The sequence below is a fragment of the Phyllostomus hastatus genome, unplaced genomic scaffold, assembly GCF_019186645.2.
Source record: "Phyllostomus hastatus isolate PE091 unplaced genomic scaffold, TTU_PhHast_1.1 phas_scaffold_501, whole genome shotgun sequence".
In the NCBI taxonomy this organism is placed as follows: Eukaryota; Metazoa; Chordata; class Mammalia; order Chiroptera; family Phyllostomidae; genus Phyllostomus; species Phyllostomus hastatus.
The window spans coordinates 8884030-8897171 of NW_025334033.1; the positions used below are offsets into that span (position 1 = coordinate 8884030).

Below are 13142 nucleotides of genomic sequence, written 5' to 3' on the forward strand. Positions count from 1 at the left end.
GGCCCTCACTAGGGACCTGGCCTGCAACCCAGGCATGTGCCCTGGCTGTTGAATCAAACCAGCGAACCAAAGGTTCACAGCCTGTGCTCAATCCACTAAGCTACACCAGCCAGGGCAATGAACTCTTTTTCTGAAGTAACATTTAAATGTAGACTGGAAACTTTGACCTTCATTTTAAGAGCCACCTATTCATGACTTAGATATATCAGTTATGTCAGCTATTTGAAATCTGATAATGTTATAATGTTCTGTTTGGAACTTTAATTTAACAATCTATAATATTGTATGTTTAGAATGAGAGGGAGAAACTTCAGGTAAGGATAGATGAGATGGACAACATACTTAAGAAGATTGACAGCTGTCTCATTGAGATGAAGCTAGGTAAAGTATTTTGAATATTTTTTGCAAAGAAAATTTTTATCTAAGTGCTTCTTTTCATATAGATTGCTGGTATCACTACACTGAAGCCTTGTATTAACAGTTTGAGATTAAATTAGAGCAAATTAAAGCTCCTTTACTATAGTCCTCCATAACACTATCAACAAGACATGGCCAAAATAATAAGTCCCTTTGGAAAGCTCTTCATAACCTAGACCATAATCAGTTTTTTTAATATATTAACTTATCTCTAAGTATGATCCTTTCTGTTTGAGCTCTCGTAATCCCAACTTGTTTAGTATTGTTGTCCTGAAACTGCTTTCTCAAATTTCACAAAATTCCACATAATCGTCACATTTGGTAACTCAGCCCTTAGCTATCTTGACTCCTTTCAGCATTTGAAAATGTAATTATCATTTTCTTTTTAAATATTTTTTATTGATTATGCTATTACAGTTTTTCCAATTTTTCTCCTTTTATTCCCTCTTTGCCCTGTTCCCCCAACCCTCCAGTATTCCCTTCCTTAGTTCATGTTCATGGATTGTGCATACGAGTTCTGAGTCATCTGTTTCCTATACCATTTCTTATCTCTCCCTGTCTACTTTATGCCTACTAATTATGCTTCTTCTTCCCTGTACCTTTTCTCCCCTTTTTCTCCCTTCCTCCTCCCCACTGAAATTGCTCCATGTGATGTCCATTTCTCTGGTTCTGTTCCTGTTCTGGTTGTTTGCTTAGTTTTTGTTCTCTTTGCTTTGCTTTTCTTTTAGGTTCATTTTTTGATAGTTGTGAGTTTGTTGTTCATATTTTTTATCTTTTTCTCAGGTAAGTCCATTTAACATTTCATATAATAAGGGCTTAGTGATGATAAACTCCTTTAACTTGACCTTGTCTGGGAAGCACTTTATCTGCCCTTCCATTCTAAATGAAAGGTTTGTTGGAAAGAGTAATCTTGGATGTAGGTCTTTGCCTTTCATGACTTCAAATACTTCTTTCCAGCCCCTTCTTGCCTGCAAGGTCTCTTTTGAGAAATCAGTTTATAGCCTAATGGGCACTCCTTTGTAGGTAACTCTCTCCTTTCCTCTTGCTTCTTTTAGGATTTTCTCTTTATCTTTAATCTTGAGTAATTTAATGATGATGTGTCTTGGTGTGTTCCTCTTTGGGTCCAACCTCTTTGGGACTGTCTGGGCTTCCTGGACTTCCTGGAAGTTTATTTCCTTCACTGGATTGGGAAAGTTCTCCTTCATTATTTTTTCAAATAAATTTTCAATTTCTTGCTGTTGTTCTTCCTGTGGCACCCCTATAATGTGAATATTCGAATGTTTTGGGTTATCCCAGAGGTTTGTAAGACTCTCTTCACTTTTCTGAATTCTTGTTTCTTTATTTTGTTCTAGGTGGATGTTTATTTTTTCCTTTTGTTCCAAATTGTTGCTTTGAGTCCTGATTTCCTTCCTGTCACTGTTGGTTCCCTGAATATTTTGCTTTATTTCACTTTGGGTATCCTTCATTTGTTTTTTCATTTTTTGACCAAGCTCAATCAGATCTGTGAGCATTTTGATTACCAGGGCTTTAAATTCTCCATCAGATAGATCGGCAATCTCCTCATCACTTAGTTTTGAGGTTCTGTTCTGTTCTTTCTTTTGGGCCATATTTCTTTGTTTTGGTGCGGCTGATAGGTTGTAAGGGGGCGGACCTTAGGTATTTGCCCAGGCAAGGCAACCCTCTTTGCTGCGGTGCGGAAGGGGCCAGAGAGGGAAGAGTGTGACTCGCCTTCTCTAGTGCACTTTTCAAACAGCCTCTTGTGTGAGACTGGGAGTTTCTCCCACCTCAGTAACTCCAGCTGTAGCCCACAGTCAGATCTGAGTTTCAGTTTTCCCTTATGTCAGCCCCTCCTGTGCAGCCCCCTGAGCTCAGCAGTCAGCCCCACCCCCAAGTTGCAGCAGTTTTTGTGAGTCAGCCTGCGCCTTACTGGTCTGGTTGTTCTGGTTGATTTTTTCTTTAATTCCTTGGTTGTTGGATTTCCATGCAGTTTGATTTTCTGGCACTTCTGGTTGTTTATTGATTTTAGATTGGTTGTTATCCTTCTTTTGGTGGTGGGAGGAAGCAAAGGATTTCTACCTACACCTCCATCTTGGCCAGAACTGCGAAAATGTTATTATCATTTTCTTCCTGAAACTTGCATCTCCCTGACTCTTTGATGTTGTACTACTCTGACCTTAGTCTTTTCTCCTGATTGTTTCTTGTAGTTCCTCTGTTGACCTCTCTCTGACTCCTTATATAGAGATTTAGATTTTATCATATACCCAATTCTGTATTCTCTCCCCTAATGCTTGCATCTGCCTTAACAAGTCTGTTTATATGAGTGATTCCCAAATTCAGTTAAATTCATCAAGCATTTGTTGAGCACCTAGTGCATGCCAGATACTGTGTTTAGCATCAGAAGAAGAAAAAAAGGGAAGACACAGAGTTTGCCCTTCGTAGCTTATAATCATTTTGGGTGAGGATGTTTTTAGCCTCTCTATGAGTTCCAGACTTAACTTTTCTAGCTTCCTACTGAAACTCTCTGCAACCTTAAACTCTGTGTGAACAAATGGAATTTACTCTCTCCTCCCATTTCCAAAATAAAATTTGAAAACTTGTTTTCCCTGTGTTTCTTGTTTCTATTAATGGCATCACTGTTCTTATATATTGTAAGAGCTCAAAACTTTTATTGTTTTTGAGTTTCATTAAGTTCTGTCATATCTGCTTCTTCAACATGTCTTGTGTTCTTTCCCGTTCCCATGATGGCTATCATTAATTCTGAAATGTGCTAACTGAATTCTTCTAACTTGACATTTATAGTCTTCATTCTATCTCCTTCCAGTCCAACCTGCATATTTGATAACCTGCAGATTATAATTATGAAGTGCAGCTTTCATTATTTTGTACCCATAAAAGGCTTTTTTTCTCTTTGCATTTATTATGAAATAAAGCCCAGACTCCTGAGCTTAACATAAAACATTTCTACAGTCATTTTTAGGTTTTTCTTTCTTGCATGATTTACTGCATTACTTCCTTACACATTCTGAATTCCAACCAAATCTTGTCCTTTCTCTGCAGTCCTACCACTTTGTCTTTGCTAATGCATTCTGTTTTCTACCAAAAGAAGTAGTCTCTATCTCCACTGAGTGCTCATGGCTATTTCATTAGTACTTCTTATAGTATCTGTCACATCTACTTGTAATTATAGTTATTTTTATATAGTTTATTTTTCTAACTAAATTGTGAGTTCCATGGGAGAAGAGATCAGCTTTTATATTTCTTCATATCTTTCAAAATTCTTGGAACTATGTTTTCCACACGATAAGTGTCTAGTACGTTTTCTTCACTGAATTGATAAATATCTGAATTTCATAGCCATAGACTGCCCTTCCTCTTTGTTCATAACCTTACTTTCTTCTTCACAGAAAAAAAAAAAAGGAAGCCATTAGGTTTGAACTTCTAAGTTTTCTGCTACCAAACAAACCAAACTTGAATATATCTATATGTTCATTCTTTCATCCTTTGTTTTCCCTAAGACCAATCTTTGCACCTAAACTTTGAATTCCATCCCCTCTCATACTTCTCAGGAATCCTGTATCACTGGTTTTCCCTTATCTCTTATATATTCAACTTCTCTGCCTCCTCTATTGGATGTATTCACCCCTCTCTCATCTTTAAAAGTACCAACAACCACTCTTCCTTCTTAGGCATCACTACTAAATAGCTCCCTATTTCTTTCTTGTTCTTTCATTATTCTTTGAGCAAATACACTGAATACCTAGTACGTGTCATATACAGTGCTCAGTGCTAAAAATACTGTTGATTAAAAGCAGAGTTTGTGCCCTATGGAGCTTTTAGTTTATATGAGAATATAAGAATTAAACAAATAGTATTACAGTAAGTGCTATGGAAGGGATACTACATGGTGCTGCAAAGTCCTGAAACAGAATTCTGACCTAGTTGAGTCAGGAAAGGCTTCCCTTTCAGGAAGTGACATTCAAGCTAAGATATAAAGACTGAGTAAAGGGGAAAGCAGAATATTCAGTGGAGTGTGGGGATGGGATTTGAATGGATCAAGAGTAAATGGAAGAAGTTCAGTAGTTATTAGACTGGTATAGTTAAGAAAGGACAGTAGCTTATATTAAGGGAGGCTAGTGATGGTGAAGAAAAAAAGATTCAAAAAATACATCTGAGGTAAAAATCTAAACTTGGTTTGGGTGGAGGGGGCAGGATTTTAAGGATGACAACAAGGTTTTAAAAATAAGTAAAAATTTGTACATGTGTGTGCACGCATATCTGTTCCTGGTGTTGCCTAACAATGACTTTGATTATGCAAATTTATATAAACAATTTCTAACTGAGAATGGCCCCTGAAAATCTCCTGTTGGAGATTATTGCTATGTGGCTCAAAGTTCAGCTGTCTGCTATTAGAAGCAAGTTTTGTATGAAATTATAATTAAATCCCAGTACTTTATTGGCAAGTAAAGGTGCAGGAAAGATGAGTGTTTGTCAAATATTCTGTTTTCATAGTTCATTTTTTGTATTTTTTTTCTATTACCAGTTATCCCCGCATACCTTCTTCCACCTCCTCCACCCACTGTCACCACACTGTTGTCTGTGTCCATGAGTTGTTTTTCTTTTTTTCTCAATCCCTCTGTCTCCCCACCACTACCACCCAGAGCTATCAACCTGCTCTCTATCTATGAGTCTGTCTCTATTTTGCTTGTTACTTCAGTTTGTTCATTAGATTCCACATATGAGTGAAATCATGTAATAACTTTTTCTTTCTCTGGCTGGCTTATTTCATTTAGCATAATGCTCTTGAGGTCTATCCATAATGTCATAAATGGTAAAACTTTCTCTTTTTTTAATGGCCAAATAGTGTTCCATTGTGTAAATGTATTATAGCTGTTTTATCCACTCATCTACTGATGAACACTTAGGCTATTTCTACATCTTGGCTGCTATAAATAACGATGTAATGAACATAGGGGTGCATATATTCTTTCAAATTAGCAGTTCAGGTGTTTTTGGATAAATTACCAACAGTGGAATTGCTGGATCATAAGGCAGTTGCATTTTTAACTTTTTGAGGTAACTCCATACTGTTTTCCACAGTGGCTGCACCAGTCTCCATTCCCACCAATAGTGCAGAAAGGTTCCCCTTTGTCTACAGCCTTATCAGCACCTGTTGTTTGTTGATTTATTGATGGTAGTCATTCTGACAGGTGTGAAGTGATATCTCATTGTTTTAATTTGCATTTCTCTGATGATTAGCAACATTGAGCATCTTTTCCTATGTCTACTGGCCATCTTTATGTCCTCTTTGGAGAAGTGTCCTTTGCCCAGTTTTTAATTGGATTGTTTGAGGGGTTTTTGGGTGTTAAGTTTTATGTTTTTAAAATAAATTTTGGATATTAATCCTTTATTAGATGTATCGGTGAATGTATTTTCCCATTCAGTGGGTTGTCTTATAATTTTGTTGATGGTTTCCTTTGTTGTGCAAAAACTTTTTAGTTTGATGTAGTCTCATTTGTTTATTTTTTCTTTTGTATCCCTTGCTGGAGGAGATATATCAGAAAAAATATTGCTATGAGCAGTGTCTGAGATTTTACTGCCTATGTTTTCTTCTAGGATTTTTATGGTTTCAACTCCAACATTTAAGTCTTTAATCCATATTGAATTTATTCTTGTTTGTGGTGTAAGAAAGTAGTCTGGTTTTATTTTTCTGCATGTATCTGTTGTCCAATTTTCCTAACACAATTTATTTAATAAACTATCTTTAGCCCATTATATGTTTTTGCCTCCTCTGTCAAATATTAATTGACTGTAAAAGCATGGATTTATTTCTGGGCTCTCTGTTCTGTGCCATTGATCTGTCTGTCTGTTTTTATGTCACATCATATATTCTTAACAATTCATTTTAGGAGCATCTATTCTTTTCAAGTCCAGTTTTTAAATTATTTTTGACTGGTTATTCTAATGCACATTGTCTACTTTAGAAAGTAAGAATTTGGAGAATGAAGAGAAAGACAATTTTGTGGAAGAACGGGATTCTGAAATGAGAGCTGCAGAGAAAGGTAACTGAATTAATTCAGGAAATAAATGGGGAGAAAAACCCTTCTATTTATGAGTTTATTTATTTAGGTGAGATTAATGAGATAGAATTTTCAATAAATAGATGATTTTTGTAGCAACATTTTAATGGGTCCATTTTGATATATGTGTTTTTATTTTTCTTTTCAAAGAACTGGAACAGTTGAAAACTGAAGAAGAAGAGCTTCAAAGGTCAGCCTTCAATTTGAGTGTTAGAAAATATGCTAAACTTCACAACGTTAAATGACTTCCTGTCTCCAGAAACTGACAAGACTGGGGGCATGATTATTGACAGGGTTTTGACCTTGTCCCCGGGTTTAACAGTGTTTTCTAAGCACCCTTGTTTATTGGGCATTAGTTCAAGGCAATATTTCTCAAGTTTGAATAATATCAGAATCCTTTTAAGGAAAATAAACGTAGCATTAACATATTTTTATAGTGTACTTCAGTAAGTATCAGTAAGTTTAATATGAGATGTATATGTCTTATACTCATGAATTTTATTTAACTATAAGACTAGATAAGATCAAATATATATAAATAATGACAAAACTAGTAAAATTCCTATCGACAACATTAATTTGACAGGTGATAATGTTTGGCTGAAATTAAACTGATGCTAGCAAAATAACTAATAAAACATCAGTTCTATTTAGATCAAATAAACAAAACCAAATGAAAACACTGAAATTATGACATGTCTCAGTTTTAAGGTGGGCAGTCTCATAATCTGTATTATGGTTATATTTTTATCATCAAAATGCAAATATAAATTTTAATAATCCTAAAGAACCCTGGCTGGTGTGGCTCAGTGGATTGAGTACTGGCCTTCGAAGCAAAAGGTTGCTGGTTCGATTCCCAGTCAGGGCACATGCCCACGTTGTGAGCCAGGTCCCCAGTAGGGGGCACGTGGGAGGCGACTGTACATTAATGTTTCTCTCCCTCTCTTCCTCCCTTCCCCCTTCTAAAAATAAATAATAATCTTAAAGAACATGAGAACCCCCAAAGATATGTTTATGAATTCTAACTTGAGAGCCATTGATTTAGGCCTTTCTTAATTAGACCCACACTCCAGATTAATGTTCATCCCCCAAAAAAACCCACCTGAGAATGCAAAAATGGATGACATTCACCTCATTGAGGAGCCATTTAGAATGTGACTTTTTGTCATAAACCTTTTCTTTTAATAGAGTCTGAATTTTCTAACAACGGACTTAAACCTTTTTGTTAATTTTTTTTTTTTTTGCAGAAATCTTTTAGAACTAGAGGTACAGAAAGAGCAAACCCTTGCTCAAATAGACTTTGTGCAAAAACAAATACATACAACTGAAGAGCTACTTGATCAGTTGAGGTAAGAAAAAGCTGGTGTCATTAGTTTGTGTTTTATCCTATGTCTTTGTGGTTATCTAAACCTACTAGAACAGTTGACGTGTGTTTGTAGTATATATCACTGTTTTAGCCAACAGAAAGAGTCAGTGTACTCAAGTTGAAAGTATACAAGGTGAGAGAGCTATGTAATTATAATTTTAAAATATTTAACACTTTGTATTGCCTGGACTTGGTTTTTCTCTGATATACAACTCAGGATTGAGTGACTTCTTATTTCTGTCAAAAGCATGTTTGTACATTCACAATATTTGAATTAGAATTGTTCTCCTAATCCCATACAAAAGCTCTAGTAGCAGTTGCTGATACTATCTGGGTGTTATCTGAAGTTAACTTTCTTCTTTTATCTCAAAAACATATTTTTTGTCTTGTTCATCTGTCTAGTTTGTCTGAGTGGGATGTTATTGAGTGGAGTGATGATCGAGCCATATTCACCTTGCTTTATGATACAATAGAACTCATCATCACTTTCGGGGAGCCAGTAGGTGAGTAGCAAAAGTAAGATAATTCCTCTGCAGAAAAGTATATGACTAAACTCATTTTTTTTTAATGCAGTAGTAACTATTGACATAATGAAAGCACTACTGAAAAATCTTAGAAGAAGCTGTCACCTTAATTCTTGAGAATAGAATTATGTTTTTATTATATAAGAGTAAAATAAAAATTCAGCTAGTGACAGTTGCCGTTTGTTGATTACATTAGACAGTAGAAATTTTGCATTTTCATTACTGGATTAACATGCTATTCACATCTGTTTACTCTGAGTTCCTATTTTCTGTGTCCTTTGTGATGCAGAATTTACTCTAATGGCTGGTGACTCTTGACTGTACTTTTGTACTTCAGTTGACTTAAAAGTTAATTGGAAGTCCTATGTCTGTTGGTGGGCTTATCAAAGTAGGTAGATATCACTATATTGTGACTGGAGAGAGTACTAGCTGTTTTGTTGGAGTTGCCTGTCAATATCTTTAGGTTTTTTCTCTTGAAATAGTTAACTTCATCATAGCCAGTTATGGGTAAACATGACCAAATTGGAATTTAGGATCTTTACACTCTCTCAGCCTCCAAACATGATTCTCTTTCAAAGTTCCTTTTATTGCCCTGGCTGGTGTGGCTCAGTGCATTGAGTGCCAGCCCACGAACCAAAGGGTCACTGGTTTGATTCCTAGTCAGGGCACATGCCTGGGTTGCAGGCCAGGTCTCGAGTAGAAGGCACGTGAGAGGCAACCACTCATTGATGTTTCTCCTTCTCCTCTCTCTAAAAATAAATAAAATAAAATGTTTTTAAAAAACGTCTTTTTTTTAGAGCGAGAACTTATTTTTTTTAAGATTTTATTTATTTATTTTTAGAACGGGAAGGGAGGGAGAGATAGAGAGAGAGAAACATCAATGTGCAGTTGCTGGGGGCCGTGGCCTGCAACCCAGGCATGTGCCCTGACTGGGAATCGAACCTGTGCTGCTTTGGTTTGCAGCCCGCGCTCAATCCACTGAGCTACGCCAGCCAGGGCCCAGAAAACATCCTTTTTTAATGAATACCATTAACTTCCATCCAGGTCCAAAATTAAAACTTAGGAATCACTCAATACCTCTTTCTCCCTCACTAAGCATATTTAAATCATTATAAGACTTATTGATTTTAATTTAATATTCACCACTTTTCTTCCCTTCTTCTGTCCATAGTCATCTCTAACCTAGGTGACTATAGTAACAGTCCAGCTGGTCTTTCTGGATATTCTCTTTTTCCTCTCCAATTGATTCTCCCTCCTGTAGCCATAATGATTGTTGGAAATCGGATCATGCACTTACTTATTTTAGACTGATGATTAAAATATTTAATAGCCTGTAAAGCTGTTAAGCTTTTTTTCTCCTTTTCCTGCCTCATCTTACACTGTTCTCTGCATGTCAGGCACAATGAATTTCTTTTATTTTCTTAAAAGATTATGGCCTTGCGCCCTGGCTGGCGTAGCTCAGTGGATTGAGCGCGGGCTGCGAACCAAAGTGTCGCAGGTTCGATTCCCAGTCAGGGCACATGCCTGGGTTGCAGGCCGTGACCCCCAGCAACCGCACATTGATATTTCTCTCTCTCTCTCTTTCTCCCTCCCTTCCCTCTAAAAATAAATAAAATCTTTAAAAAAAATTAAAAAAAAAAAAAAGATTATGGCCTTGCCCTGGCCAGTGTGACTGGGTTGGGCATTGTCCCATAAAACAAAAGGTTGCTGGTTTGATTCCCAGTCAAGACACATACCTAGGTTGCAGGTTCGGTTCCAGTCAATGCAGCTGATTGATTTTTCTCTCTCACATTGATGTTTCTCTTCCTCTCTTTCTCCCTTCTTTTCTCTCTCTAAAAATAAATAAAATGTTAAAAAAAATTAAGGGCTTTCATCTTCAGTCATACTCCATTCTACCTCAGGACCTACATACTGATGTTTCTTATACCAAGGAGCTTTCTCTTAGTCCATTAGGGTTGCTGTAACAAAAGTAACATAAATTGGGTAGCTTATAAACAACAGAAATTTGTCACAGTTCTGGAAGCTGGAAGTTTGAGATTAGAAAGCCAGCAAGGTCAGGTGAGGGCCCGTTTCCAGGCTGCATGCTTCTGATTGTGTCTTCACATGACAAAGGCCAAGTGTAGCTCTCTGGGATCTCTTTTATAAGAGGTCTTTACCTTCATGATCTAAGCACCTCCCGAAGGTCCCACTTCCTTGTATTATCACATTGGATATTAGGATTTCAACCTATGAATTTGGAGGAAACACATATATTTAGCACCCCCCTTCACTAAATAAATTTTTACTAGTAATCCTTACAAGCCCAGACTAATTATCACTTTCTCAGGGAAATTTTACCAGACTCTCATTATACATGTTCCCTCTGCTACTTGCCCTCCTTTTATATGTTCTCATTACTTACTGCAGCTTGCCTTAATAGTGTTTATCACAGTTTGTAGTTCTTGGTGTGTTTATCACTGCAATTATCTGTATGTTCCCCTGAGTTGTATGCTTCTTGAGAGCATAGATTGATCATGTCTGTTTGTGTCACAATTGTATCCAAAGTAAAAATCAGTTGGAGAGACAAGAGATAACTCTAGAGTGTGGAGGAACTGCAGCTATTCTGGCTACCTAAAACTCATTACTGTAATGCTAAAAACATAAATCATTACTACTGTATTTGTACAAAGATAACAGGTGTGAGTGGTCATAGTCTCTTCATATGGTTCCTGAAAATAATATTATCTTTGCACATTGGGTCAAAGGAGGAGACCTTAACAAATATACTATAAGTATTATACCTTAAATTTCTTTCAAAGGCCTACCAATCAGTATAGTTCAGCGGTCTTGGGGAGCCTTTACAGTGTAGAAAGAATAAATATGATTCAGGGATAAACCTTCAACTCCCTATAACAAAGTCCTGCTACCTAGAAAGAGTAGGGCTCTAAAGTACTTGAGTTGTATGTGGCTTAAAATCAGATAATAAAAGGAAATACTGTCTTTATTCCGGTTCTATCTAGATGGTCTCCCTTTCCTGAACAATGCTTGTAGGAGGATTGTTGACCTGAGTTTTCGATCTGTGTTAGATGGTAAGTTCAAAACATTTGAGTCACTAGAAAATATGTTGGACATTTACAAGTGCAAATTGTTCCCTGAGAACTCTTTCACATTTTAAAGTAAATATTAATAATAATAATAATAATAATAATTTATCCTTAGAAATGTGTGGTAGACACAAAACTGCTAGGGTAATGTTCCAAATATTGGGTAGGTTTTAAAAGAAGTAATTTTAAAATTATTACTAGATCTTGAATGATGATTAATAATAGCTATTTGTGTAATCTAAAAATTACCATTGTGAGTCTTATTCCTTATCAGGCATGTATATTACTTACATTAACACTATGAGGTACTATTCCCCATTTCACAAATTGGGGACCTACAGCTCAAAAGAATTAAGTGTCGTACTTAGGACCACTCAGATAGTAAGGAAAGACTGAATTTAAACTCATGTTTAGGTTATATAACCCTATACTCTTGACCAAGTTTTATTTTGTATGTGATAAAGGCTTGAGTTTTTATAAGAATGTCTAATGTTGACCATATATTCTGATTTATATGTTTGAAAATAAAATAGAGAGGATACTTAGACACCTTGTAGCTTGAAGAAATGTATTTCTAGTTTGTATAATATTTCTAGCTTCTATATTTATATAAAGCATTTGAATAATTAATACTCTGCTTTTGATTTTTTTTTTTCCTTCCTCAGAGGATAAAGCTCCTCCTTCCTCCCTTTTAGTTCATAAGCTTATTTTTCAGTACATTGAGGAACAGGAATCCTGGAAGAAGAAATGTACAATACAGCACCAGGTATCCAAGGTAAATTTTGATTAAAGTATATAAAGGCAAATGATGTTATCTGCCCCAAAAAGCAGAACTAAAATTCTATATGTGTAATAATGGATCTTGAAATGCTAAATGTGTTAAATCAGTTAACTTTGGGAAGTTCATTATAAAAAAGCCACTAAACACTGAAATGTTTTTATAATTTCTTTTGCTTCTTTTATTTTTCCCAGATGCTTCAAGAAATCTCAATGGTAGTAAGCCATTGCAGACTCCTTGGAGAGGAGATTGAGTTTTTAAAGAGATGGGGACCAAATTATAACCTAATGAACATAGATGTGAATGATACTGAGTAAGTGTGTTAGTTCCCTAGGGCTGCCATAACAAAGTGTACTACAAACTGGGTGGCTTAAACAACAGAAATTTATTATCTCACAGTGCTGGAGGCTGGAAGTCTGAGAGCAAGGTGTCAGCATGGTTGGTTTCTTCTGAGGGTTGTGAAGGAGAATCTGTTTTATGCCTCCCTCCTAATTTCTGGTGATTTGCTGGCAATAATGACATTCCTTGGCTTGTAAATATATAACCCCACTGTCTACCTTCATCTCCACATGATGTTCTTCCTGTGTGTATGTCTGTGTCCAAATATCCCCTTTTTATAAGGACACCAGTCATTCTGGATTAGGGACCCATGATACTTCAGTAGGGCCTCATCTTAACTGCAGTGACCCTATTTCCAAATAAGGGCACATGCTGAGATGTACTGGAGTTAGGGCTTTAACATATGAATTTGTGGAGGTGGGACACAGTTCAATCATAAGAGTAAATAGTAGAAAACCTTAAAAAATAATTTGTTAGTGAGTTTCTTTAATCATAATAATACTTTGTCCCGCATGTTTTACCTTCTATATATCTGATAAGGACAAGAAATAATGTACA

The 13142-nt window shown here is 36.2% G+C and overlaps 1 protein-coding gene across 1 annotated transcript in view; it reads left to right on the forward strand.

The window, feature by feature from the left end:
• The window catches only part of KNL1 (kinetochore scaffold 1), a 59174-nt gene that overhangs the window by 44293 nt on the left and 1739 nt on the right, over window positions 1-13142 (forward strand). Inside the window, exons 17-24 of the mRNA XM_045823515.1 lie at window positions 294-381; window positions 6399-6476; window positions 6645-6684; window positions 7742-7843; window positions 8263-8363; window positions 11384-11452; window positions 12133-12242; window positions 12440-12558. Of these exons, the coding sequence (XP_045679471.1) occupies window positions 294-381; window positions 6399-6476; window positions 6645-6684; window positions 7742-7843; window positions 8263-8363; window positions 11384-11452; window positions 12133-12242; window positions 12440-12558 (707 nt within the window). The remainder of the gene's footprint in view (window positions 1-293; window positions 382-6398; window positions 6477-6644; window positions 6685-7741; window positions 7844-8262; window positions 8364-11383; window positions 11453-12132; window positions 12243-12439; window positions 12559-13142) is intronic.